This window comes from Falco rusticolus, chromosome 14 (assembly GCF_015220075.1).
Source record: "Falco rusticolus isolate bFalRus1 chromosome 14, bFalRus1.pri, whole genome shotgun sequence".
NCBI classification, from domain to species: Eukaryota; Metazoa; Chordata; class Aves; order Falconiformes; family Falconidae; genus Falco; species Falco rusticolus.
In genome coordinates, this window is record NC_051200.1 from 13322723 (window position 1) to 13350684 (window position 27962).

Sequence of the window (27962 nt, forward strand, 5' to 3'; positions counted from 1 at the left end):
GCTTTCCTGGGGAAGTCTCCTGGCCCGCACACCCCTTCCCACCTCTACTGCTGGAAGTGCTTCCAGGGACAGGGAGCTCATTTAAAGGGGCAGCCCTGAAAAATGGCAGCTTTGCCTCTAGCCGAGGCTCTTGAGGACACAGAGGCTGCCTGCTCAGCTCCTGCAAAGACGACCAGCGTTGCACCCACAGCATCCAGCCAAATCTACCCCAGAGTCCAACATATCCCAGCCTCCCAGAGCCAAACCCATCTGCCTGGGCAGAAGCCGTGGCCAGCTGTTTCCATTTTACCACCCTTTGTCCCTCTGCCCACCACTGGACTGGTGAGAACATGGATTCCAAACAGCTCAGGCACTTTGCACCCTTGGATCAGAAGGGAAGCATTACTGAGGTATTTGCTGCAAAGCTTTACTCATTGCATACATTTGCTACACACCAGGGAGCAATCAGCCTGCTCTGATACAGGCAGTGCACATACCACACACGTCATATTCTACATGCAGACCCCACTACGCTCACGTAGCCTCACACACTGGCATCCTCTGTTGCTTGCAATGCCACGACAAGCTTTTGATTTTTTTTTTTTCCCCCCTTTTTCTGAAAGGCTAAGGCTGAGCTGAGATTCCCAACATGGACTTTCAGAGCAGCCCAAGCCCCAGGGCTCCGTGGCAGCACCACAAAGAGACAATGATTTCTCTTCCACCACTGCAAAAACATGAAAGGCTCCCCTGCCCAGCCTGCCACGGTAGCAATGCAGCTGGCATCACTTCCTTCCCAGCCTGCTTGCAATCATCTTACCAGGAACCCTGGGCCGGACCTTTCATGCAAGCAGGAGTGGAAAGGAAGGAGCAGACATGCTTCAATTCCCTGCACCTACCCAGCTCCCTGAGCTTGCTGCTGTGGATGGAGGGAAGGAAAGAACGAAGGAAAGATGGAAGAATGCTTGCCAGGAATCAGCAGGCGAGAGAAACACTGAGGCTGATTTCGATGCAAAGAGTGGCAGAGAAAGAGACAGAAAACAGGACCAGGCTGATAGGAAGGTGGCTAGGTTTTTGGGTGCTTTCTGTAAACATCATCTGGGTGTATCAGCTTCGAATCTAATTATTTCAACCAGAGCTACAGACTGAGACAGTAATGAAGAAAAAACAGGGGAAGGGAAGAAGAGGGTTGTGTTTTCCGAGGGGAAAGGAGGAGAGAATTCCCATTGATTCCTGTGTGTCTGCCTGCTACAGCATCTTGAAATAATAATTAGAAGGATCAATAAGAAATCATGTGAGGTTTGAGGATAATGAATGAAAGAAGCAGAAGCAGCAAATTGAAATCCCTTTCTCTAAAGCAGGGTAAAATGTTTTTCAGGCAGGGTCTAGCCTCCATTTTAATGCTTTGCAAACAGATCCAACCATTTTCTAAGCTGGGTTGTGGGTTCAAAACAAGACCGGTCCCTCCATTTAGACGAGAAAGAGAGACACAGCCAAGGATGGGTCCTGGAGAAGAGCACTACTAAAATGAACATGTGTGGGAAGAAATGGAGGCAGTGAAATGGGGCAGAATGCACACAGCACGCCAGCGACCAGAGCAGGGTTACGTAATAATCTCGGGGAGCAGGGATGTAGCAGCAGAGCAAGGAAACCACAACTCAACGGAGAGCAGGTGCTCGTTTGGGAGCGCTGGCAGCGGCACCGCGAGCCCACGAGGCTGCCCGGTGGGCAGCACTCCCCACGCTTGCTGAACACAGTATGATGGGATGCTGCTGGGATTTCAGGCAACGGCATCGTAAGCGGCAAGAACCTCGGGTGGGGTGCCCGAAAAACATCGCACCCGATGCCCGCCTCGTGCTGAGCAAGACCCAGCTGTCCCCGCTTGGCCCCGTGCAGGCTGCTCCGATGCAGCGCTCTTAGGCTGGGCAGCACCGTGGCGGCTAGCCCAGGCAACAACGATGGCAACCTAAGGGATGCCGGTGGCCAACGCCAGCAACGATGACGACCAACTGCAACAACACCGGCGCCAGCCCCAGCAATGCCAGCACGGACCCCGGCCACCCCAGGGGTGACACCGCACCCTGCCGCGACCCCGCCACTCTTACCGGGTTCCCCCCCACCGGCCGGCCGCCCCGTCCCATCCCGTCCGCGCCGGGGAGCGGCTGCCCGGGGCTGGCCCGTACCTGCTCGTACCAGTCGCGGCTCGAACACGTGCACTCGGGCCACCAGCCCGGGCCGCTGCCGTTCACCTTGGGCGCGCTCTTCCCCGGCGGCGGCGGCGGCTTCAGCGCGGCGGGGTCGCGGGCGGGGGGCCCCAGCTTGGCCTTGCCGCGGGCGGCGGGCGCGGCCCCCCCGGGCGCGGGCAGGGTCTGCGAGCCATACCCGCCGTAGCCGTACTGCTCGTGTTGCCACTCGCCGTAGGAGGGGGGCTCCATGCGCCGCAGGGCCGCCATCCGCGTCACCTCGTAGCACTCGGGGCACTTGCAGCAGTGGTGGTGCTTGTGCATCGCTGCCCTCACACCATAGAGCCGGCAGGGAGGGAGGGAGGGAGGCGGCGCGGAGGGAGGGAGGGAGGGAGGGAGGCAGGGAGGGATGCTCGGGGGACGGCAGCGGCCCCCGCCCCGCGCAAGGCGCGCCTGCCGCCTCCTCGCCCGCTCGGCGCCCCCGGCCCCGCGGGCGGGGGCGGGAGGAGGAGGAAGGGGCGGGGGGGGTGTTACAGCGCGGTGCCCTCCGCGGGGGCGCGCCGCGGCATCGCCCGCAGCGCCGCTCAGTCCCGGGGCCGCTCCCGGCGCGGGGCGCGGGGCCGCGGTTCCGCCCCGCTCCGCTGCATGGGGCGGCTCAGCCCGGTCCGGCGCGGCTCGGGAGCGCGGAGCGCGGCACCTGCGGCGGCGCGAGGCATCCCCCGCCTCCCCCCGCCCCCCCCGGCGGCCAATCCGCGCCCGCGGAGCCCCCGCGCCCCGCCCCGCCCCGGCGATGCGCGCGGGGGTGGGGGGGCCCGGCTCGCCCCGCTCCGCGGCCCCGCGTACCCCCACCGGGCCGGGCAGCGCGTCCGAACCCCGCCTGCGAGCAGCGGGCCCGGGGGGTGCCCGCGCTGCCCCCGCTGCCCCCCGGCAGCCCCGGAGGGAACAGCCCGGCTGCTCCGCAGCCCCGGGCATCACCTGCGGCTGCCCTCGCCCCCTCCCCGTCCCCAGACGCACCCGGCAGCTCTCGTGCAGCTCCGTTCCTCCAGCCCCAGCACAGCGCTGGGCAGCCCTGGCGGCTCTGTGGTTGACACCAAGGCGGGTTCGCATTGCTCAAGCCGTGGTCCATGCTGGAGTATGAAATATTTTTTCCAGACCTGAACCATGGTCACTAGCCTGGCAGCAACATCTCTGTTGCATCCCAGCATCAGCTCTCACCCCGCTCTGCTGGAAATGTTACTGCGCACTCCAGTCACAGCACCCTGGAGATGCTGCCATTGCCCAGGGAGCCACGGTGCATTGGGGGTGTCGGAACCCCAAGGGCCTTTGCTGGGCCTTCCAACTACCGCCTTCAAGGGGTGGTGAAAGCAGAGCAGAAATGTCTGCTGGTGCGGCAGGGCAAGGGCACTGCTCACAGCGCAGCTCAGGCAGCCCTTCACCTCTCGCACAGGAGTGCCAGGCTGGAAGAAGTTCGTTAGAGAGTCACCCAGACAAACTGGAAGGGTAGAAAGAAAAACCATAAAGAAAAACCATTAAGAAAAACCATTACAAAAGCCCCACATCTGACCAATTAGAACCTGATACCAGCCTTCTAATGCTTAAGAGTTGTAATAAACACTAGGGCGAGTTAAGAATTATTTCAAGAAATGGTACATAAATATGTAGAAAAGCAATGAAAGATGCACAATACGTCTCCTGCGGGATACAGGTAAAGGAATGAGGCAGAAGCAGGAGGGGGCTGCAAGGTGAGCCACAGGACGTGGTGATTCAACACCACAGCTCAGGCTACAAGATCCATAAGCTCCTTCCTACTGGCCTCGTGCAGCCGGTGCAGTATGGCTCTGCTCACAAGCAGGGCTGCAGGAGAAGGAAGCTCATGATGACAGACAATGCCTGTTTCCACTCCTTGTTTCTTTTAGCTCTTTAAACTGCAATACAAAATTACTTCTGCACTTGACCACTGCAAACAGAGGTGCTCCTGCAGTGTTTGCTCCCAGTCAAGTGAAATGGTTGCTTCTGGGTGAACAGGAGGGGGCAAAAGACACCCCATAATTAGGATCCATGTTGTCCCCAAGCCCCATGGCCCCCACCATGTGGTGCAGAGCCTGTCCTCTCCAGCACTGCCTGCGCTTCATTGCGTCTGGGCTCTCAGGTTACCTCGGTCACAGGATAGATGCCATGATCATGTGCTAATCCATGCTTAATGCCATGGAGCCGTGTTGTGGCTCAGATACATTACACTGAAATTTCCCCAGCTGCAAGCTTAAGACAGTCATAATGTTCCTGGACAAGCAAGTCTAGAAAGTCTGTCCCCACCACGCTGGCCTTGAGTGGCTGAGCACAGCACTGCTGCTGAGCCCTGGGAAACAGCTCTGCTGGTAAACCTCACCCTGCTGCTCCCAGGGGCTCCCATGGTGATCACTGTTATGGGACCCGGCTGCACTGTGGCGCTGACCCAAAGACCCAGAGACACAGCAAGACGAACGGCTGCACGTAAGAAAGTACTTCTACCCTGCAGAGCTCAGTGCTACAGGATGCTGCAGACCCCAGGAGCTTGCTAAGGCAAGGAAGGATTGGATGCCTGCATGCAAAGCAAGCTTGTTCGGTTATTTTAATCAATGAAAACCTGTGTTTGTGTGCATGGAAGGAAAGCATGCAGTGCTGGCACGAACAGAGAACTTTACACTTCAGGCTTTAAGATATTAGGCTCATCTTCACATTTTCTGCTGCTCCTTGTGCCATCTCCCAGAGCACACGGTGCTGGCCCTGCAGGAGGATGCTGGGCTGATGAGCCTTGTGCTCTGGGGAGGTGCTCTACCTCCTCCAACAGCCAGAGTGGACCAGGGAGCTGGGGGAACGTCACCCAGGCAAAGAGGGCATCTTGCAGCAGTGGGGGCAGAGGTGGGAATGAGGGGAGGGACCGGGGCAGGGATGAAGCTAAGGTAGGGGATTGCTGCAGCAAAGCAGAGCAATAAGCCTTACAGAAACAGGCAGTCAGTCAGTGTCTCCTGCATGACAGCAAAAAGACACGAAGTCCATCTTGGCTACCCACCATTTCCCCACCCTGCAGCACCTCTGAAATCTGAGTCACTTCATTAACAAGATGTGCCCAGAACCTGTAACAAAACCATAACTAATTAGTGCTCCAGCCCAGCTGCAAACCTCCCTCTCATTGCAGTTCTACCAGCATGGCATGGTTTGGCCGCAAGGACGATGCAGCGTGCAGAGCCCCACTGACCACCCAGTCAATGAGCCCCCCTCTGCTACTGTGAGCCTCCAGCCAAAGCCATCTTTGAGTCCATGATCAGGCAGGAGACCCGTGCCTGGAAGCGGCTGACTTGGGTGGGAGGAGAGCACTGGGCAAGGGCATATGCAGTTTGTAACCCCAACTGCTTGCACCTGCCCTGCTGCAGACATCTCCTTTCACTCAGTCCTGTGGTGGGGGCAGGCAGGGACATGGGCATTCACTTAGGGGGGAAGTGCAAAAGCAAAGGACAAGACTTGTTAGAGAAAAATGCTTTAATAAGGAGCTGAGTAAACAATTAAGAGAAGCATTTGATTATTTTTTTTTTCCCCACCATGGCAGACTGGAGTGCGTCCTCCACAAGGAAGGTGTCTGGTCCTCTCCCTGCTCAGTCTCCAGCAGCCCCACAGATGGGGCAGTCGTGCATGCAACAGGCATCTCCACATGGAAAACACCTTCTCTGCCAGCCCCGGAGCACCAGCATCGCTGCCTCCGTCCCACTCTGCCTGCCAGCCTGCAAACTCAGGGACAGCTCCACGATCTAAAAGCTGCTGCTGCTTTCCCTGGCTCTCTTACGTGTTGGTGCCTCATCGCTGCCTGCAAATGGAGGGGCCTTGAACCTCAGACACTGTATCTCTGATGAAGTTCTTCCCTGCCCACTTGCAGCTCCCCTCCTCAAAACCTACATGTCCCATTTTAGCTGCCACGAGAATTGGTTAATTCCTACTCATTTGTAGTGAGCTCCATGTGCCTCCTGCTAGCCCAAATTAAAAGGAAAAAACCACCTGGTTGCTGCCACCTGCTTGCAACACTTCCTAACACTGCATGGGGCTTGGGACACATTAATGAGCCCAAGAGGAGGTCAGGGCTGGCTGGCCAGGGGCATCCACATCCTGCACTTCTCCAGCTTGCGTCAGTGAGTAGCAGTTTTGGCTACTGGGAGTGGCCCTACTGGAGCCAAAACCAGCACAGGCACCTGCACTGGGGTGCCCAGACCTGGATCTGGCAGGGCAGGTGCAGTGCCCAGCACCTTCAGGCAGCTGTGGGCATCTTGCCCCAGCCACATGGGCATTGAACAGAACTATAGGACTTGGGAACTGATTTCCAGCCAGGAGCCTTCATGGAGGGAAGTGCTTTAAGGAAACCAAGAGCTCTGTCATCCTCTACCCTCTTCCTACCAGAAGCCTGCCCGTCTTATTTAAGTTCAGCTTTTGCAGCTGCTCTTTTTTCAGGTCCTAATTTCAGCAAAGCGTCCAGAAATCTTCAGAGACAGTGCTATTTACATGGCATGAAGGCAGCACAGAGCTAGGTTTTATCTGCTATTGCCGGCATTTCAGCCCCTGTCGTCACTTTCTTCCTCTCACATGAAGTCCTATGGGAAAAGGAAGGCAAGTATGAGGGTCCAGGAGCTGGAGGTTTGTTGCACCTAAAACCTTTCTAGGAGCAGAAGATGGGGCAGGCTGAAGGCAGCTCTTTGCAGAGATGATGGTCACATAAGTGCTGTCATGCTGCTCCTTGCCTTTAGCCAAAGTGGTAGCTGCGTCCTGCCAGGGGAACCAAAGTCACGCGCTAGCGCTAAGCCTGGGTGCAGATGGGGAAGGTGTCACCTTTGTAGTGCTGCAGGAGGAGGAGGGGGACACAGTGTTGTGTGAGGAAGGTACCTTTCTTGACCACAATCACCTGCAAAAAAGCTACTCAAGGTCTGAAGCGCAGGGGAGGCAGCAGGGTCGGCAGCTACTCAGCTGAGAACAGGGACTGAGGAGCACCAGGAGGTAAGTGGCGGGGTGGGTGGGAAGCATGCCACAGGGAGATGAGTAGCAAAGGGAAGGAACCAACTGAACTTGGCTCTAGACCATCAGTTGGTTCCTTAGCACTACCACAGACCCCCATCCAGCAGGGATTTGGAATTTGCTGTGGCTGTGGCTTGTCAAATGGAACTTGAACAGATGCTCTGCAGAGCTGGCTGCACAGCTAGAGGGCAAACGGGGTCCGTGGATCCTGTGAACACTGAAGTGTTTGCGCAGTCACGGGTGAGTGGGAAGGGGCAGAATAACAAACACCTCCTGCTGAGACTGTTCCTACCTGCCACCAGCAGCGATTCACACTGGGAAATGTGCAGCTGGGATAATAATAACCAGGCATACCAAGGGACCGATAGCTCTCAGCACTCTCAGGGCAATTGCCAAACAAATTATTCTCCTCTAGGGCAAAACCATTTTCATTCTATTAATGATCCCTGATATGTTGCCCAGTGCCACTACGCAGTTCCTATATCCTCACTTCTGGCAGCAGCAGTGTGAGGGGCTTCAATAAACACCACCAGCCACTTTCTGCAATTTAAATTATGGCCAACTAAATGTCTTCCATGGCTGTGCTAGCAAGGAGAGAGGAGCGATGGAGACCTGTGGCAGGTCCCTACAGCAGAGCCCAGGCTCCCTGTCTGTCTGTAAAGGAGAGCCTGGAGGCCCTATTTAATAGCAATCAACGGAAGCAGCCTTTATAGATTTCCTGACAGTCTCACAATGCCTGTAGCCGCTCTCCCCATCACCCGGCAGAGCAGCTCTGCCTTGTGCTGGAACACCTGAAGTGCGGGCTGGCTGTGGGCTGCCTTCCCACGGCACCTCCCTGGGCGCAAGGGGGGCACGGCCATGACAGCACTGCCAGGTCTTGTGGTCTATGGGTGCCCAGTCCTTGTGTGCACCTCATTTCCTTTAGGAAAAAGGACATTTCCAGCCTGATGGAACAGAGGGAAAGTTTGAAAACGTAACCGGGGCACAACTTCACTGCTCTAAGCCAGAGTCAGAGAGAGGTTTTTCGAAGTCTCATGTCTTTAAGAGAATAGGTTGATGGTTTTTTGTCCTGTACCTCGATCTCCAGCTGCTGTGCCTAGTGTGACCCCACTAGACATCCTGTTTCCCCCTATCTTTCACTAGTCCCAAGCTGTCCCTGGGTCTGCTTACACACTCAGACTTAGTAGCAGCAACACCCCCCACCCCCCTTGTGCTGTACAAGGCTGTCAGAGGTCTCCTGGCTGGCTCTGCCTAAGCTGACATGACCTTGGGGCCACAAAGTCCCACGAGTTGGCTCTCATGGGCTCCCTACTGGGAGTCACCCCTGCAGGAACCAGTCCCATCCTTGAAGCGAGCCAAGATGTGGCCCTGAAAGTGCTGCAAGGGCTCAGCACCTCTCTGCTCAGATCTGGGGCTGCCCTGGGCAGCACAGACCTGCCCAGAGGAACCTTGCCCCACATCCAGGACCCAGAGATGCCCTTTCCCCGATTATTCCCACCCTGCATGGGGGGCAAGCAGGGGAGCTCTGTGGGTCCACACTTTCTCTCTTTCACCTGGCCAGCCCTGCTCCAATCTGCCCATTCCAGACGGAGCAAAGCCCATTCAGCAGCTCCCACTGCCCCCAGCCAGCAGCTTGTGGGGATACTGGTGCCTCGTCTGGGCTGTGCTGCCCCAGGACACACTTCCCGGTGTGGGAACCTGCCCAACCTCGGGGAGAAAAATGAACGCTGCTGTCTCTGGGAGCCCTAGGCATCCGCGGTGGGCGGGAGGTGAATGCCCGGCTGGCCCTGACTCTCCCTGCCACCACTGCCCTGTCCCCTTTAAGGGAGAAAGTGCTGCTCGGAAATTTCTGAATGGCTGGCCCCGCCCCCGGCCCGCCTGCCGCCCGCTCGGTCAATCAGCGCCCGTGCCGCGGGGCCGCAGCCGGCTCACGGGCCTCTCTTAAAGGCGCCCTGTCGCCACCCGCCCGTCCCCTCTGCTGCCAGCACGCCAGGAGAAGACGCCACCGTTTGGGCAGCTCCGAGTTGACCATCGAACTGGGTCGCAGCCGTGGGGTGAGGCGGTACTCCCGAGGCACAGGCACGCCCATACGCGTGTTCCTCACGAGTGACACACTAGCAACGCAAGCCCTGGGTGACCGGTGACGTTGAGGGATGCTGCTTCCCTCACCCTGGCTTCAGGACTTGGTTTGGCCGTGGGATGGTCGGGTCCCAGGGACTTTGCATCCACAGGAGCCAGGGCGAGGAGCTGGGCTGAGTGCTGCCCCAAAGGCAGCCAGGCCATGAGCTCCGCCACCCAGCCACGGTGTGGTGAGAGCAGGCAGCTGGGAGCACTGTTTCATCACCACACTCTTCTTCTGAACCAGAGTGGTAACGTGGGGGTGCTTCCACAGCAGCAGAGCTCCACAGCTTCCAAACCCCCACCCCGTGAAAACACCCCATGAGATGCAGCTATGCAAAATATGCCACTGCACAGAGGGCAACTAGCGGTGCGGCACGTGCCACGAAGCAGTGGGCAGAGCTTGCGCCCAGCATCAGCAATGAATCCAGCTCCAGGACCGGGGTAGGTCTCCCTGCTGCATCGCAAGCAGTGCCCCCTCACTTGCTCTGCCACAGCTCCTCCCACAGCCTGCTGTAGCACGGGCTGTGAAATGATCTGGGCTAAAAATATGCCTTTAAAAGGGGGGACAGCCTGATAGGACATTGCCATGTTTCCTGGACACGTGCAGGTGGGAAGCTGGTTGTGAGGCTGTGCAAGTGATGCAGGCCAGGCATGATGCTCTTCATGCCAGTGCTTTGGGCACAGATGCTGGTGTGCCTGAGTGGTGCCAGCCCTGAGAGCTATCTAGGCCATGAATCGCAGGTGGCCTTTGCCTGAGTTTCAACACTTGGAATAATTTTTAGGTGCAATGCCAGCGAGACTTCTGCAAGGTGCTTTGTACCCACAGGCTGCAGGGCTCCAGCAGGTGATGCCCTGGAGCCAACCCTCGCTTCCTGCAGCAGGGCACAAGGTCAGCTTGAAACGCTTGCACTGTGACAGCCATGCACGGTCTAACCCCCCAGAGCAGGCACAGCAAAGCAAGAGGAGGCAGCATGCAGCAGAGAACACCTTTCAAAGGGCTCACACTCAGTTTCACAAGAGGGACGATTTCCAAACCTGCACTCATCCACTGTCCTCCTTCCCCTGCAATTCCCCTAGCTTCTGTCAGTGCGGTGGATAATGGATCTCTCAGCATAGCTTGATACCGATCCTCCAAATCCTAAAGACTAAAAACCTTCATGAGCAGTTATTGTGGCTGGTCTATTTATAACAGTGCCGGTATTGCCTTTGCCACCAGAATCCTGATTTCCGTCCAGCCCGATGCCATTAAGATGCAGCAACGCTACCCCAGCTCCATCGCTCCAGATAGAAAGCAGCTGGCCTGCCAGGCTCTGCCTTCAAGCTTGGTTTGTTCCTTTAAAAAACAGTGAGGAGAACCTGTTTGTTTTGCAGAAACGCACCCAGGAGAATTGTCCTTAGCATCCCCTGCAAGAAGGAGTGGAACATGGATGGGTGGAGGTTTGGGTGGCACATCCTGTGCTGTGAGCATGGAGGCTCTGCACTTCCAGAGCCTTTGGCTGGTTGGTGTGATGGGAGATGAGCTCCAATGCTCCACTTCAATTGCAGCAGGAATGTGGTCTGTCACCTGACAAGGCAAAGCAGGAAAGGAAGGACCGGGGTGCTGCTGTGCAGCTGTTGCACTGAGGCTGCACCAGCTCATTTTGGAGACTTGATAGCAAAGCAGACAGAGACCCAGTGGTGGCAGTGCAGCAGCTCATGGAGCTCCTGGTCAAGGCACTGATGGGGCTGGCCCCTGTTCAGTCCCTGTCTTGCTGAGATGCCTGTGAATGGTCTCGGTTCTTGCTCTCAGAGCTATGCATGAAAACCATCGGCGTGTATCTCAGTGTGTGAGTTGCCCCAGCAGCTTCACCGCCCTGGGGACGGGCAGACACATGCACTAGATGGAGGGAAATGAAGCTGCAGCATGAGTCTGGTGGGAGGATGGATAGACTCCAGGCTCATCTGGATGTCTCTGGAGCATGGCCATCTGTGGGATGCTCCCCAAAGCTTCCTCCTCACTGTCCCCATTCCGCCACTGCACGGGGAGTGCAGCATGCACTCGCACTATCACAAAATAACCTCAAAACCATGATAATGACTTGGATGAATGGACAGACCAACAGCCCTATGTCTGGCAAGGGTTTTCCATGCTGCACAGCCAGAAAAGCCTTGCGGTCTGCCAAGGATCTTCCTTTTGCTGCTGGTTTTAGACAGAAAGTCACCCACGCATGAGCCTTTGGTTTGACAGCTTGGTGGCTCTACTGACTTCTCCGTCCTTTGCTGAAGCTGTATATTGAGCTGAGAGAACTGAGGTCTAAGCATCTCCTTATTTATGTCTGCAGCAGGAATAGCAAAAGCCTCTAGTAAAGCTGAGGCCATTCAACCCCAAAACGTCCACTGAAGTGACAGTTCTTACTGACACAGCCTATGCTGACCCCCCTTTGAGCAGCAGCATCCTTGGGACACAGGTAGCCAACCACCCGGCCAGGTGTCTGTGCTATGCAGGGCTGAGGTATGGTTCAGTCTGAGCGTGTTACTGCAGACAGACATCCTCTTGGCTTCAGCACTTCAGCTTTTGAGCCTGTGTCTGCGATGTCGCATTACAAAACTGCTGGAGAGCATCTGAATGCAGAGCTCTGAAGTAACCTCCAGGCACAAAGTGGCTCAAGTGACACTAGGGCAGCAGCTGGGGCCTCTGGGCTGTGGGTTGCTGCTTTTCTTCTCTGCTTCCCCTAAAATTAAACATGCTCTCAAAGATGCATGGGGATGCAATAGGGAGGGGGGCCCCTCCTGGAGATGGTTGCTCCTCTGCTCCCATTGCTTGAGCATTAGCCACTTCCCAGGATTTTGGGGTCACAGGGCTGATGCTGCTGGGCTTGAGCTGAGATAAAGCAGTGGCCAGCTTGGCCTGCAGCAATGGCTTCAGCTGCCTGCCCAGCCAGCCTATGGAGAGGACACGGGATGGTGGGGACAGCAGGGTAAGTACAACCAAGCACAGGGGGCTTCTCAGGGGGGGCTGCATGCATTGTCAGACATTCACCTGCATCAGGGACCTGCTTAATTTCCCTGATGTTCCTTGCGATAGCAAACAGCTACTTGGTGCTTCCCCTCTCACACACCTTGCAGAAAAAATGAAGAGCGGTAGAGCTGCAGCCAGGGCAGGGGGAAGGGGGTAGATGACAGTGTGCATTTCTGCAGCCACAGCATCTGCCACATGCTGGTCTCATCCTGACCTGCTGCGAATGCCCAGAACTGCTCCTGCCAGGAAAAGGCACAGAGTACGGGAACGCCCTTCTCTTTGGCCAAAGGCAAATCGGGAAAAAGGAAAAAGCACTTGAGGGAAGGACAGAGGAAGCAGACAGCCGGTCGCCACGCTGGCGGCACAGCCTGCCTTTCTCAGGCTAATCCCCTGGGGAGCTCCACAAACCTTTTTGGCACTTGAGCTGTGGGTTATAGGGCAGACAGATGCATCTTCTTCAGCAGCAGGTGCAGCAGGGAGAGCTTCTAACACCCTGCCAGGGTGTTTCTGCAGAGCTAGGCTGTCCCCTCCCTGGCATGCAAGGAGGGAAGGGGACGTTTTTGGCCTCAGCCCAGCAGGGCTAAAGCACAGCTGGCACCTGGCACAAGGTGGGCATGCTTAGTAGCATCCTTGCATCCACAGCCTGTGGGAGTGGCAGCACCCCCACCAGTGAGGTTTCCCATTCACAGGTAATTTCGGAGCATGCACGGAATGTCTGTCCTCTGAAGCAGTCTCACTCGCTCTCTCCATCGTGTTAAGATCTGCCATTGCTCAGTGTCAGCTGTTGGGCTGAGCAAGGACAGAGCTGTGGTGTGGTGTTGGCATCGGGCAATGAAACCCTTGGCAGGCAGGAGGGATGCACGGGTAGGCGACCGTGGGAGGGGTGGCACGGCACTGGCATGATGACAGGCATGAAGTCAGAGTGGCTGCAGAGCCACACTGGGAGGCAGGAGAGGATGGCAGGGGAAGAGCAGAGCTCCCTTGCAGACGCGGAGTTTCTCCTCATCAGCGACATTGTTCCTCTTTCATTTGTCTTCACAGCTGGCTGCTCTCTGCTCCCCACGAGGAGGATGAGAACAGCGTTTCCTGAGAGAAGCAGCCTTCCTGCCAGCCTGTGAGTGCAGGTGAGTGGCACTGGCCACAGGAGCATCCTCATGGGTCTTCGTGCTGCAGATGCACACAAGCTCTGAGCAGCCCTGCTAATGCAACCATGGGGCTTGGGGAAAGGTTGAAATGGAGGATTCATCAAATATAACCCCACAGACAGCAGAGCTCAGGCAGGATTGTGCCTCTGACTGCCTCAACAGGGCATTTCAGCTGGCTGAGTCCCTTTGCTTTTGCCCTGTTGAAGGCTGAACATCCACTTTCCCATAGAGGGATGGTTTCAGCCCACTAATCCTCGCCATCAGGAAGCACATATTGCTGCTGTATTTACCGGTCCCACTTCCGTTGCAGCAGCCATTTGCACAGTGCAGGGCTAGTTGGAGTGTGCACACATCCTAGCCAGCAGACAGAAAATTTCCTGTTCCTGGAACCATTTGTGCAGAGAGGCAATTTATTTCTCATGTGTCTTCCTGGCTAAAGCAGGTTATGGTGGCTTTTGCTCTGCTATCACCACTGGGGAGAGCTGCAGGTAGGGGAGAGGACAATGCCAGGACAAAGAAAACTTATTTACGCTGATGGATGCTGATTGATGAGAGAATTGCACTTACTTCAGGCAGGACAAGCCAGTTCATCATCTTGCCCTTTATCAGTGGCACGGTGTCAGCTAAAGCCCCGGTCGCTGGGGGAAGCTGCTCCGCCCTGCAGCTGGTGCCCTCCTGCCCTAGCGTTAAATATCACCTATTATAAAACCTTCCCTAGTTCTTCCAAGTGCCATTTGCCATCTCAAGTGTTTTCCTGAAACCCACTTCGGAAATGCCCGTGACAAAAAGCAGGCACCAAAGGCCGGGGAGCAAGAAGTCACTGTGGAGGTGGGCAGGAGCTGGATATGTAGGTGTTATCCAGCCCCGGCGCTGTCCTGCACGCTGGGGCTGTTGACAGCCAACATGGGAGGTGATGCTGGGCAGGTGCTGAGGTGTCCTCAGTGCCTTCAAGCAGAAGTGAGGGATGCAAAGAAGGGCCCACGCTGTGGTACCACGCACAGCCTGTCCCCAGGCACAGCTGATCCTGTGTCATGGTCCGGATTGCTGACACGGGGGAGTGCTGGGATTGCTCCTGCTCTGCCGGGGCAAGGCCTGTGCACAGCGATCAATATGGCATCTTGGGGAAGAGGCTTACCACCATGTCAAGGCCCCCATATCCCAGCACAGGGGCTGCCACAGAGGAGCAACGCTCGAGCCTGCAGCTCTCCAGCACTGCTTGGTCCCAGTTTCCAGGAAACTTGCTGGGTCTCCACAGAAAGCCGAGTGGCCATGGCTAAGCTCAGCACTGAACACTACCATCCCAGTTTTTTTTCCCCTCCAGGTCCCTGCTCTGCTTGCAGCCAGGCTGTGAAGTGGCCATCCTCTGGGATGCAAGAGGCTGCAGATGAGAGCCCTGCCAGAGCACAGCCCCCCTAGAGCCCTGTCCTGCCCACCCAGGTCCCCACTGCCCCCTCCCTCTCGGGCAGTGACCCCTTGCTCCAGGCTGGCAGCTGCAGTCCCCCCAGATGGGTGACCCCGAAAGCACCAGTGCCTGGCACCAAGGACCGTCTCCTGACCCGTACCAACACAGGCTAAGAAAGGAGGAGGCTGAAAGTAAAAAAAGCTTCAGAAAAGAATGACAGGAATTATTTCAGGGCTGGAACAACCTGCCTCACACTGAGTGAGTGAAGAAGCCAATCTGTTTAGTTTATCTAAGGGAAAGTTAAGAGGGAACTTAGACGCATCTATAAATACCTACATGTTGGGAACATTTCTGATTGCCACGGTCCTTTATCCTAGCAAACAAAGCCAGCAAAATTTCCTGGGGCTGGGAGCTAAAGCGAGAGAAATCCAGGCTAACAGTAAAGTGCAGATTTTTAATGGGAAGGATAAATAACCATCAGGCCAGCCAGGATAGGGAGACAGCAGATTCCCCATCACATGAAGGCTTAAAATCAAAGCTAGGTGGCTGCTGCTAAAGGAGACATCCAACTCAGCCAGACATTTGGGGCTGGATGCAAGAGCAGCTGCACTCCACAGCTTGGGACAGTTAGGAAGAAAATCCCTTAAAATCTGGCTGTTCCTGACTGATCAGGCTCTCACCCCTCGTGGGTTTTGCCCTATGACTCCCCCATCTGCGGTCGTGGTTCCCTCCCACTGGTGAGCGGAGACTGGCAGCCGAGCTCATCCTCCTGTTGTGTTCAGAAAACCACCACCCTGCCCTTCCAAAACAGGTAAAGATTTGGTGAATGAAAATGTAGAGAAGTAGCAAGAGGAAAAGGAGAAATTCAACAGCAAGGGAAAAAAAAAATGGGGTGTTACCCATTTTATTGCAGTCCAGAATAAGAAGGGAAACATTTAAAAAGGAGAAAAGAAGCAGTGCAATTTTTGTATTTAGAATATTTTGGAAGAAGACCTTGACTTAGCAAACAAGCATTATTTTAAACTACCCCAAGGAAAACAACACTTCCATATCATTTTAAATCTGCAGTGAGCTCCATCCATCCTGGCCACTTCATCCCCCCCAAAAGTGCATTTTGGCATTTGCTCACCCCTAAAACTCCCCTCAAATGCGTAGCTCAAACAATGCACCAGGAGGAAGCTGAGATTTACAATGCACATCCAAATAAACAGTGTTTCCAAGTAAATAAGACAGCACAGAAAGCTACTGGTACGCTGAGGAATGGACCTGCCATTTAAGAGCTCAGAGAAAAAAATACTGAAATCTGCAATGTGGGAGTGTGCCAGTGCTGGGGGTGAGAGGGATGGGGCTGGGAGGATTTCCAGCTCCACGCAGCCTCTTTATTTCTGTATCATATCCACTTGCCCTCCAAGCCCTGAGGGCTGACACTGGGCCATGGTAGATGCTAATGCAAGGGGATGATTTTGGTGTTGTCCAGCCCCTGGCACAGGTGACAGCTAGATTTTCTAGCTTGAGCATCACCACAGTAGCCATGAGGAAACACTTTCAGCCCCAGGGGAGGAAACTGCCTCCCTAGCACCGTCCCTGCAGTGCTACAGGCACACGGCCCCGGTGCTGTCCCCTCAGTGCCAGCCACTGGCTGGGCTGGCAGGGTGGGACATGGCGTGGGGCGCACGGAGGCTCACCTGGGGCAGTGTGCTGTGAGAGCTGAGCACCAGGCTGCAGACACTGGCTGGTGCCTCCGTCCTCCGCGCTGTCACCCTCACCAGCCGCGGCGGCGTCCCTGGCATGTCCCCAGCCCCTGCAGGAAGCCTCCGCTCACCGTCCTGGGATGGATCCTGAAAATAGAGAGGGGATTCATGCAGGTGGGGCAGGCCAGCTGCCTCCATGTCTCCCCATCACTTCTGGAAGGGCCGAAATGAGCTTTCCCCCACGCAAGGGGCTCATACTGCCTTCGGTGAGCATGCCACCACCTGTGACAGCCTGCCCTGGCACTGGGCCCATGGGCAGCAGGGTCACTGCAGGCAACAGTGGGGGCTTGCGGGCAGGGGAGTCTGGGCTGTCCTGTTTCAGCAGCATAGGAGGCCTCAAGAACATTTTTTGGAGAAAGGAGGAGGGATTTGGTGGTGACAATGGGCTTGGGCTGTGTTTGGTGCAGGGAAGCCCTGGGATCGGCTGCTTTGCTCATCCCCCCTGCGTGCAGGACACTGGGCAGGGAGCAGGAGCACCCCTCCTGCCACTGCGTCAGGCCAGCAGCTGCTTCTCCACTTGTTTCCATATTGATTTGTAAATGTCCTTACTGACTGTCACATCTCCTCAGGGCCCTATGGACTGGACTGGCCACAAAGAATGGTGGCTGCTGCCAGTAGAGCTTGCCAGGGGGTGCATCAAGGCTACGGGAAGCCCAAAAACTGAAGTGGGGTTCCCACTGCTTATGGGGTAACATCACTAAAAAATTGCTCATAAACACAGACTAGATCTGCAGGTTTGCCTTTAACTAGAGGGACTGTCAATGTGAGAGGGGTCAAGAAAAAAAGGGACTAAAACTGTTCCTGAGTCAGAGGGACACAGCTACCTCCTGCCCTGACTGTGGTAGGTTTGTCTCTCCTGTTACTGATCATCAAGCTCCTATAAAGTGTTCTTCCTTAGGAGACATCATTCAGCTTCATCGTCCCTGTGTGCCACTCAGATTTGGTATCCCTACAGGTATATGATGGGAAGCCAGTTCAGTCCGTGAGGCAGAAATATGGTGTTTATCTGATAGGATTATTTCACGGAAAGGAGGAATCCCTGAATTCTTGCATTTTGCACAAATGTTCCTGCATCCCCAGTTCAGGGGGATCCCACAGCATCCCCTTGACAGGGCACAAGGCAGTGAGAGTGAGAAGAGGGCCTGCAAAAGCACGAGGCAATTTTATTTACCTTGGTGCCTTTGAGATAACTGAGACCCTGCTGCTCAATTCCTGCCTCCCCACCTGGTACATTATCTTTTAAAAGGCTGTTGGAAATTAAAGATAATGCAAATAAGAGAGACAGAAGTTATCTGAGAGCTGGAAGAAAATCCTGAAAAGGGAAACTTGAAAAGACTCAACCTACTTCACTTATCAAAAGCAGCCCGCGAGGTGGCTGGATCAGAGCGCCAAAACGCCTCCGTGGGAGACAGCGTCAGACAGGAGCAACTAATCCAGCTCCAACAGCTGAGCAGGAACCAGCGCTGGAGCTGAAGATCTTTGCATTAAGAGTAATTCAATTAACACTTGTGAACCGGAGAAGTTGCCTCAGTAATGAGACAAGCTATGACAGAGGAGATATGGAAACACCCTGGGTGTGAGCTGGCTGGGCTGCAGCGGCCAGAAGCCTCCCATCCCCCCCTGCCTCCCCCTCAGCACAAAGGTGTGCAGGATCTGGCCCCGCAGCACCGTGCCAGGGCAGCCCTTACCTCAGGTAGGTTCTGGGGCTCTCCGAGTGTGACCGCAGAGCTGGGCTCGCTGGCTGCATGCTGCTGCCTGGCTGTGCCACGATGTGTGCCTGGGCTGGGAGGCTGCGGGGGTGCAGAGCGCAGCGTGAAATCGTAGAATTCATGGATATCTGCAAAACAGCATGGGAAACATCCACAGGACCGGGGAGGCAGCCTGATGTCAGAATCCTGCATGGGGTGCAGCATCTGGGCTCACCCACTCTGCCTCCAGAGCACCATAAGCCTGAGCCCTCTGTGAGAGGCTGGCACCTGGGTGATGGGCTGGAGCAGGGCTCTGCTGGCTCCCCACCCTTGCCATGCTGCCCACCGTGCCCCCTCTGCAAGGCAAGAGGTGTAGTGGGGTGCCTGGCTCTGGAAGGCATGGGCATTTCCACAGAGCAATGACCACACTCTCCATGGGGACTAAGAGCAAACAGCGCTCAGCAACATCAATCAGAAATCCACCCCATCCTGCTCTCCCCTCCAGGCTGTGCCAGCCCCATGTGTGGTCCCATGTCCCTTCTGCCCTGAGAAGCCTCCTGTACCAGCCAGCCCCTGCCTGCCTGCCCTGATGTTGCCAGGTTTTTCCCTCCCCGTTGCTGCTCCCCAGCGACCCTGGCCCATCGAGGGTCTCCCCTCCCATGGGGACAGGCAGAGAAGGCACACAGCATGAGGACAGTAGGCTCACTGTGTACAAGCTCTAATACTGACGGCTACAGCTGTGTTATCTCCAGCTCCTTCCCCAGTAAATTCCCTCTTCCCACCCGGCACAATTCTACCTGCGTACTGCCACAAGCAGGTGCCAGGTATCTCCATTCTGGGCTCCAATGACCTGAACCTGCTGCTGTAAATCATACTGTTTTAATAATAAATTCCAGAATGTTTTTTTGAATGAAAACAAAAGGAAACTCAGAAGAGACACTAAATCATTTTAAAATAGTACAACTTGTAAAAATAATTCACTACACGTAAAATGACTACAAGAAGCAAAATATAATTGTCTCTAGACCAAGACAATCATTACCAGTGATTATCACTACTGTTAGTTCACTGGCAGAAATATACACCAAGCAGACATGCCAAAAGACTCTGGAACAGATTTTCATTTATGACCTGAACGTTTTAAATGTTCTGCTTTTGGGAAGGAAATCAGTCCTGGACATAACAGTGAGCAGAAAGTTCCACTGAGATGGAGGAAGGCTGAGGCCTAAACAGTGATTTAATAAAATCCGGAGAGAGGCATGAGAATGGGGTATCCCAGCCCTTGCTGCTCCAGAGACAGTTACGGGGTGACAGAGGAACCCGATGGCAGCTGCTGCCCAGTTGTAGCTCCAGAGGGGCTGTGGGAGCCCACATCCTCTCCTATCCCTGCCAGGAGCATCTTACCCTCTCCTGGTCACATGTGGAGGATTGTAGGGAGCAGCACGGCTGCACTGGGCTTCACTTCTCCCTAAGGAAGCCCCCACTGCTGTGTAGTCAGGCAGCTGCTGACCCACAGCACCCCTAGCTCACCTCCAGAGCCAGGTCAGACACGGACCTCCAGATCCAGCACCCCTGTAGGAGCAACAAAAGCCAATACACCCGGTGCAGACGTGTTTAGTTTCAGAAAGAGGACTACATCAAAAGTCAGAAGCTTTTTTACGAATGTGGTGGTTTGACCCTGTCTGGATGCCAGGTGCCCACCAAAGCCGTTCTGTCACTGCCCTACTGAACCAGACAGGGACAGAAATCGTAAAGAGAGGCTCTGGGTGGAGATAAGGGCAGGGAGATCACTTAGCAATTACCATCACAAGCAAAGCAGACCAGACTTGGGGAAACCAGTTTAATTTCTTACCATTCAAATCAGAGTAGGACAATGAGAACTAAAATGAAAACTTAGAAACACCTTTTCCACCACCCCTCCCTTCTTTCCAGGCTTACTTTAATTCCCGATTTCTCTCCCTCCTCCCCTGAGCGGCGCAGGGATGGGGAATGGGGGCTGCGGCTGCTCATCGCACTCTGTCCTGCTGCCCCTTCCCCCTCACACTGCCCGGCACCAGGGGGGTCCCCCCGCAGGTTGTGTGTGGGGGTGTCTGCTCCCCCATGGTGGGCTCCCCACGGGCTGCCAGGAGCTTCTGCTTCAGCGCCTGGAGCCCCCCGGCCCCCTCCTGCCCTGGCCTGGGGGGCTGCAGGGCTGCTGCTCTCACTTCTCACTCTTCTGCTGCAATTTTGTTGTGCAGATTTTTTTTTCCCCCTTCTTAACCGTGTTACCCCAGAGGCGCTGCCACCGTCACTGCTGGGCTCAGCCTGGGCCAGCGGTGGGTCCATCTCGGAGCCGGCTGGCACGGGCTCCATCGGACATGGGCGAAGCTTCTGGCAGCTTCTCACAGAGCCGCCCCTGCAGCCCCCCCGCTACCAAACCCTCTCCATGCAAACCCACTACAACAAAGAAACTGAAAGAGGTAACAAAGGGGGTAAAACATTTGTGGGAGGCACTGAGCCTATTTAGAGATACCCACCAAGACAGAGCAAATGCACAGGTCCTGGCCAGAGGATACCGTAAAGGCAAAAGGGAGGACCACAAGGCTGGGCTGCAGGGGAAGGGAGGCTGTTAAAGGAAGAAGACATCAGCTGAGGCTGTGTCCAAATGAGGAAACCAGAAAGGATGGTAAATGCTGCCAGGTTAAAGGTAAAGCTCCAGAAGGTCGGCCAAAAGAGTTTGGTAAACGCCTTGCGAAAGGCATAAAACAGTAATAAATCCCTTCAAGCATCTGGGAAACAGGAAGCCTGGTAGAGCTGGCAGGGTCGAAGAGTCACGGCAGCATAAATAAGCACTCAGAGCGGGGAAAGCACAGCAGGAACCTGAGATCATTTTCTGTATCTGCGTCCATTGCAGAAGAGGCTGAAGAGTCCCTCTTCTGCGAGTGACTCCAAGGGCAAGCGGTGGGTCTCAGCTCGAGGAGGCTGTAGCCGTTCTCCCAGCACTTCCTGGGAGCTCAGGGATGAAGTGGCTCCATCAGCCCCTTCAGTGTGCAATTTCTCACCTGAAACTATGCCACACCAAGGCACCATGGAGTATTAAAAGCACACTATAAAGATTTTCAAAAGAAATCAGGTCAATGTGGGGCAGTGTAAGCAGGGATGTGCTGAGCATTGTCCGAGGTTATTTCCCAGGGATGCTTCCACAAAGCAGGATTGCACCCCCAGATGCAAGTCCTCACCCTCTCCCTATGCTTAACCACATGCCCATGCACCAGAGCAGCACACCTATGTTGCAGATGGGATGGGGAACAGTATTGACCCTCATCATCCAGCTCCTAGGGGCTGCCTGGTGACCTCCCAGCTTCAGGGAAAAAGCTGCTATAAATCTCAGCTGCCAGCAGAGTAGCTTTGGGCTCGTGGGGAGCCCAACAGGCTGTGTGGCCACCCCAGTCCAGGGAGCACCATCCCACTGCCTGGCTTCGATGCCACTTTTGCAGCTGCTGCTTCGTGCTGCATCTTTGTCAGGCTCTGTCCTGTGCCCTAGCAGACATGGGGCAGCCAGCAATGACGGGAGGAGTGGGAGTCCCCAGATCCACCCACAGTGCCTGGGGAATCCCCTCCGCAGCCCCTGGGTGCTGAGCACGCTGCTGGCAGCCCCTGCAGCCCTCCCAAATCAGACATGAGGTCACAGCAAGCAGTCATTGCACAGCCAGACAAACAGGACTTTGTTTTCATGCAAAAACATCTCTCCTTCTGGTTACAAAAATAGTCATTGCATAACAGGATAGCAGGGGCTCCTGGCTGCATGGATTATGCTTGGAATGCACAAAACTTTGCAAAAATGAAAACAGGATTTGAACAGCCCCATCGTGGGGGTGCACCACTGCTGGCGTCCCTGTTTGTCACCCATCTGCTGCAGGAACACAGCCTTGGGCAGCCAAGCTGGCTGCTTCCCGTGGAGCGGGAAGCTTGTCCTCTGAAGCAGCCACTCTCCACCTCTTAAACCCTCAGCCCATTTTAGATGCTTGCCAGGAGAGGGAATCACCGCTGGCACCAGGGACCAGACGAATTTCAGGATCAGGGGGCTGGGTTCAGGCAGTCAAGGGCGCTGCTGTGACAGCAGTACATTTTAAGACACACGTGCACATGGCGTTAAAGATAATTTAACATGTATGCTGGTTTCCTTCATTTCTTATGGGCATCACAAGCTGCACACAAGTCTGCCTCACCTGTGCACTACCTGAAAAACCTCAGTAAGACAACGTTGTGGTAGCAAAAGATGATGCTGCATGTTCTGTCTTACAGCTCGATTTCTGTTTGGTGACAGCGTATCCACTCTAGATCTAATAAGGAAGAGTAACTCAAGATTTACAGAGATTAGAATTTGTCTAGCAATTTCCTCCTGGGGTCAGTATGTCAAATAAACGTCATTAAATATTTCTATAGCACCAGCATCCGAGTGGCAATGCAGAGCCCTTATGACACCCGGCACGCGAACTTCCAGAAGATGATATTTCTGATATGTCAACATGCACTGTCATCAGCTGCATCACTGCAGATTTACCCCAAGCAGAAACTTCAGCCTTGCACCAGCCTCCCAGCTGTGGCCCCACTACTGTAGGGAGGATCCACACCTATGGCTGCCACAGCAGAGCTTTCAATCCAGCTATGAGTTTCCATCCTTGGCTATGGGCTAATTTGCAAAAGGAGGAGTCTTCAGGGCTGGGAATCCTCCAGATTCCTCCAGTTTTCCATCCTGGCTCCTGCAGCCACCCAGGGAAGCCATGACTACCATATCTAGCAGCGCTGCTGGCGAGCCGAGCTCCCTGCTGGAGTTCTGCACCCAGAGAAGCACTGTGAGGAACCTTTTTTGGGGTAAAAGGACCCACAGGGGAAGGCTGGGGGCCCGAGCAGCTGACAGGACCTCATTGGGGTCTGCGCCAGCCTCTGCTCAGGCACAGGAGAGGAGCTGAGCCCCAGAGGGCTTTCGGGAGGAGCGCTGCCCTTTGGGCTGCTGGCAGCCGGGATGGCTGAGCGCACACAGACCCTGCCTGTCCGCCCAGATCTGCCCGCTGCAAAGGGCACAACGGCCCCTTTCAGCCCCGGCTCCAGGAAGGAAAGGTCAGGGAGCTGCTTCTGCGTGCGAGCCCTGTCCTCCCTAGCGGCACCAGAGGAGGCCGACGTCACCCTGAGGGGCTCCAGGGATCAGAGGGAAAGCGGGGCCACAGTCGCCCCATCCCCACAGCCACAGCATCCCCCAGCCCAGGCTCCTCAAGCGCCCTTTGGCTGGGCCGTTTCCCTGCAAGTCATGCGCTTGGCTCCACAGCCTCAGTCGCAGGGAGAGGGGCCAGGGAGAGGGAGCCAGCACAGCCTGTTTTCCCTCTTCGAGCCAAGGAATTTCTTTTGTGCGGAGCAAGGGTTGGCGCATTCCAGCGCAGAGCAGCTCCCGCATCGCTGTGCCGCACCGAGCCAGCTGCTGTGGCACCTGCTGGGGCAGAAGCCACCCTGGCAGAGTCAGTGTGCCCCGGGGCACGGGCAGCTCCTGGGAGAGGGAGCTGGGTCTGGCACGATGACCACAAGGATTTAAGGGGCTGTGCTGTGCTCAGAGGAGTCTGGCAGAAAGTTGTGCATGTGCAGAGCAACACTGGGCACATTCATGGTGACAGAGACATCCAGCCCTGGACACCACGCAGGTTTTATCCAAACATCCCAGCAGATCCTCGCCTGGAGCTGGGCAAACTGGGGCTTCTAGAGTCCACAAACCAGCTTATTCTTAATAAAAAGGGTACAGAAATGCCATATCCCTGGCATTTTTCATGTGCACCAACTTGGAAAACTCCATGTTTGGCACTTCTGGTAGCTCTACTACAGCATAATGCATTCTGGTGTTCAAACTCGAGCCAGCCAATGCGTGTCTTAGGAGACCATTACCCGTAGGAACATGCAATCTGAGGACAAGGATGTACCATGCTCATACATTCGTGTTCCCCAGGGGTTGAAAAAAAGCAGGAAAATCAGGCCCATATTGCTGAAAGACTGCAAGAGGAGGGACCTCTGCAGACTGAGACGTCTCCAGAGCTAGAAGCATCTGGCATGGCATGGAAGCTTCTATGCAGGGAGGTGTACCTGCAGTAGCTCCCCTGCAAATCCTCTTCCCTTGGATAAACTCTGAGCCAGCATCATGACTCCGAGCAAACTTCAGACAGGGACACAGCAGCCCAGTGAGAAAATGGGGGGGTGAAAAACAAATAAAATAGAAATGCTCTGCCACCCTCCCAGAGCTGTCACTGTGCTCCACCGGGTCCAGACTGTGGACACTAAGTGACCCCGGTGTGTGCTGGCCGTGTACGGGCACAGCGAGCACGCAGCTGGACACAGCATCACACGTGTCCATGCAGGGAATTCACAAACCCATTATCCGGGGAGGGGGAGGAGGGGGCAGAAGTAATTGATGCAAATTCCTAGTTAGGTAAACACATCTAGAGAAAGCTCGCTCTGGCACGGGGACCTAATATCCTGTTAAACCAGTTGAAAAGGTCACCAGCAATCAAGTGACACTCCCTCGTGCCAGCATTGACAGGACACCAAGACAGACGGCTTACAGCAGGGAGCTGGGAAGTCTGTGCAGCATCTGCGTGCCAGCGTGCAAACTGCAGCCAGCCTGGCGTGCACGCAGATGTGCTCTCTCCAGCTACACTCTCTGCAACACTTTTGCACTAATATGAACAGCCCCGGGCTTTGGGAAAGCTGCTTTGCTGCCTTCACACAGCCCTGGGGAGGGCTGGGGGAGCACACAAAAGCAGCCAGGGGTGTTGGGCTCATGTCAGGTTTGCCAAGGCGATCACAGCCCTGCTGGGGACCACTGCCTCCAGTGTGGTCCATCTTGAGAGAGAGTTGTATAAATGAAGAGGCGAGAAAGGAGCTGCATGCTGGTCTCTTCAACAGAGGAGTCCACTGCCCCAGGGAGCCCTCCCTTGCTGGCTGTCTCTGCTGCCAATGGCACAGACGTCCTAGCATGAGCCCTGCACAAAGATGCACTCGGGCTGAAAGCCTCCAGGTGATGCTCCAACAGCAAGAACAAGGAAAGGAGAGAATAAAATCGCTCAGGGCATGATTGTATTTCATTTTCAATGGATAACCTGAAGCACAGAGGAGCTGCTGGCAACTTGAGGGCACGGAGATGGGTCCCTGGCTGTAGGGGTGTGAGGAAAAGGCAAGAGCTGCCAAGTGGAGAGTGATGGTGAGGGGGAATGCCAGGGTTTCTTGGTATTGGAAAGAGAGAGAGAGAGCGCGCGCCTTGGGTCAAGATGCACTGAGAACGAGGCACAGACCACACATGGACCTCTGCATTCCAAGGCCGAGGTCCTCCCCTGGGGTGCAGAGCTTCTGGGGTGCTTTCCCTTCCCTCCCAGCAGGAACTCAAGCTTCTCTCCCATGAGACCTGGGAACAGAAACTGCCAGGGCTATGCACACTTCCCCGAGGACCACAGCAAACAGGACTTAAAGGAGAGGAGCTGAGCAGGAGCTCGTGCCCCTCTCAGCACACTGCAGCTTCTGCAAATGGTTCTCTGGGATTACCTCCAAAATCAGCGCCCTAAGTGAACCCACACAGCCAGGATCTGGTCTGCTCTGGCAGGGAATGGAGCCAAGCAACTTCAGAGTCCAAAACCATTGAATTTTTCTGAAAAAACATACTTTGCAAAGAAAGTGTGTTTTCAAATGCATTCAAAATGGCATTTTCTGGTGCTCAACCCCAAGACGAGCCTCGCTGCCAAGTCTGTTTCTTGGGTGAAATGGAGCCACTTGCATAGTGTGTTACTCGCAAGTGCTTGTAGGTCTAAGTGCCAGAAAAACCAGGATACCCCAAAAGGAGCTGGGTATGCATCAATTCTCTCTCAAAGATAGAAAAATTTAGTTTCCCCTCAGGTCAGCAGCAAGAAGAGAAAGTAACAGGTCATGATGAAGCTGAGGGCTGCAGGGAGGAGCAAGGCCCTGCTGCGGGATGCCCTTGGTACGGCAGCAAAGCTGGAAATCCAGTAGTGGCTGCAGACACCCCACACCTGCACTGCGCAGAGGGTGCTCGCAGCACTGCAGATCCTTTAGCGGGTGCTGGGTAGATCTGGCGTGGCCTGATGAAGGTGGCTTTACCCCTTGTCCACAATTGCTCTACTGAGGAATCCTGTTCATAACACAACCACCCAGCTACTGCAGCCTGGACCCCCAGTATCTCCAGCCCAAGCCCTGGAGGGAAAGACAGCCCAGCTTGCTGGCATTATAGACACCCATGTGTTCATACGGATGCCTGGTCAGTACCAGGCACCTGTGCAGGATCAGGCCCCCCAGGAGAGCCCACTGACCACAAAGCCCCAGGGATCACAAGGCAGGGGCTTACCCAGCAGAGCCTGGAAGAGTTCACTTTGGAAGATGTGCGAGACTTTTCCAATGGAGGCTTTTAGCTCCTGCTCCTCTGGGGACCGCAGGGTGCTTTGGTATCTGGTCAGAATTTCCACTGCTCGTTCAGTGTCTGCAGAGATGATACAGGAGTAACAAGGCATTAACGCTGAAGGGTGAACAGACATCATCAGGGAAAGCTTGAGTACAGCCTTGGAGTGGTGCAAAGGGTTCATCTGGATACTCAAGTTGCCTTCCAGCTCTGGATTTTTAAGAGTCAGACAGCCACAAAAGCAGCCTCTTTACACATACCTGGAAGAGCTAACCTTGCTGTGAGGGACCATGGCAGAGAGCTGGGCAGGGGCTAGATGGGAGGTGGTTGTGTCCGCTGGACACGTCTTGGTTGGAGAGGGCTGTGGGTTGCAGTCTCCCATGCAGGGCCAGACGGCTGCAGCAAAGCTGAGCATGGCCCCACTCCCCTAGCCCAAGATATTGCCAACAGTTCTGCTACGTGTATGTCAAAACCTGGGTTTCTATAGGGTGAAGTGTAAGAATTGCTCCACGCAGCAAGCAGCCTTGGGTCAGCAGGAGACACAGTGGGAAAGGAACATGATGTCTTGGGGTCAGGGTAGGAGGGATGCTGGCCAGAAGGGGAGCTGGAGGCTGCCATGAAGCAGTGTTTTGGTTAAAGACTGGGCTCACCACAGCCGTGAGACAACCTTGGACATAAAATAGTGGAGCTGTGATCTCTCTGTGCCAGGACACTTCCATGCTTCTCTGGGCTGACTCCCAGGGCTGCCAGTCCAGCTCCAGCCCCAGATGTGACCCATCTCTCAAGCAGGTGGGAAGCTCCTGTGGACCTTGAGCCCATCCCATCCCTATCAGTGAATATTTCCCTTTGTCAGCCAGGCAGCCGGCAGACAAAGAGCGTCTGTGTGAGGAGGCGGGGAAGCTGTCCCGCCACTGTTGAGGACTCATCTCTTAACCCACGAACTCATGCAGAAAGGATGACCCTGCTCATCCCAGGGCTTTCAGCAGGGAATTCAGGTCATGGAACAAGGGGGCCTATGTCTGCTAGGATGCATGCCACCTGCTGTCCCAGCTCCTCAACCAGAAGGGGAAGGGGGTTCTGCCGGTGTCACCGTTCCACCCTGACTCATTTTCGGGAGCAGAACAGAGGAAGGAGCCTGGGAAAGCATAACTAGCTTCTGCTCAGAGCTGGGCTCCTGCCGGCTCCAGGAAAAGCAGAGACTTGCCCAAGCTCCAGATTTATTAGGCTTTATGGGCACCCCAGTCC

At 55.3% G+C, this 27962-nt stretch overlaps 1 protein-coding gene across 12 annotated transcripts in view; it reads right to left on the reverse strand.

The window, feature by feature from the left end:
• Positions 1 to 27962, reverse strand: part of DLG3 (discs large MAGUK scaffold protein 3) — an 80584-nt gene that overhangs the window by 51731 nt on the left and 891 nt on the right. For 7 of the 12 annotated variants that reach the window (XR_005107449.1, XR_005107448.1, XM_037407856.1 and 4 more), the window contains exons 2-4: positions 26667 to 26798; positions 18296 to 18444; positions 16542 to 16694 (exon numbers count right to left, since the gene is read on the reverse strand). Coding sequence is in view for 10 of the 12 variants with exons in the window: in XM_037407856.1 (XP_037263753.1) it covers positions 16542 to 16694; positions 18296 to 18444; positions 26667 to 26798 (434 nt within the window). In the remaining 2 variants the exon portion in view is untranslated. Of the gene's footprint in view, positions 1 to 2159; positions 2487 to 16541; positions 16695 to 18295; positions 18445 to 26666; positions 26799 to 27962 lie in introns of those variants that run through there. The other 5 variants (XM_037407864.1, XM_037407861.1, XM_037407863.1 and 2 more) reach the window with 1 other exon arrangement.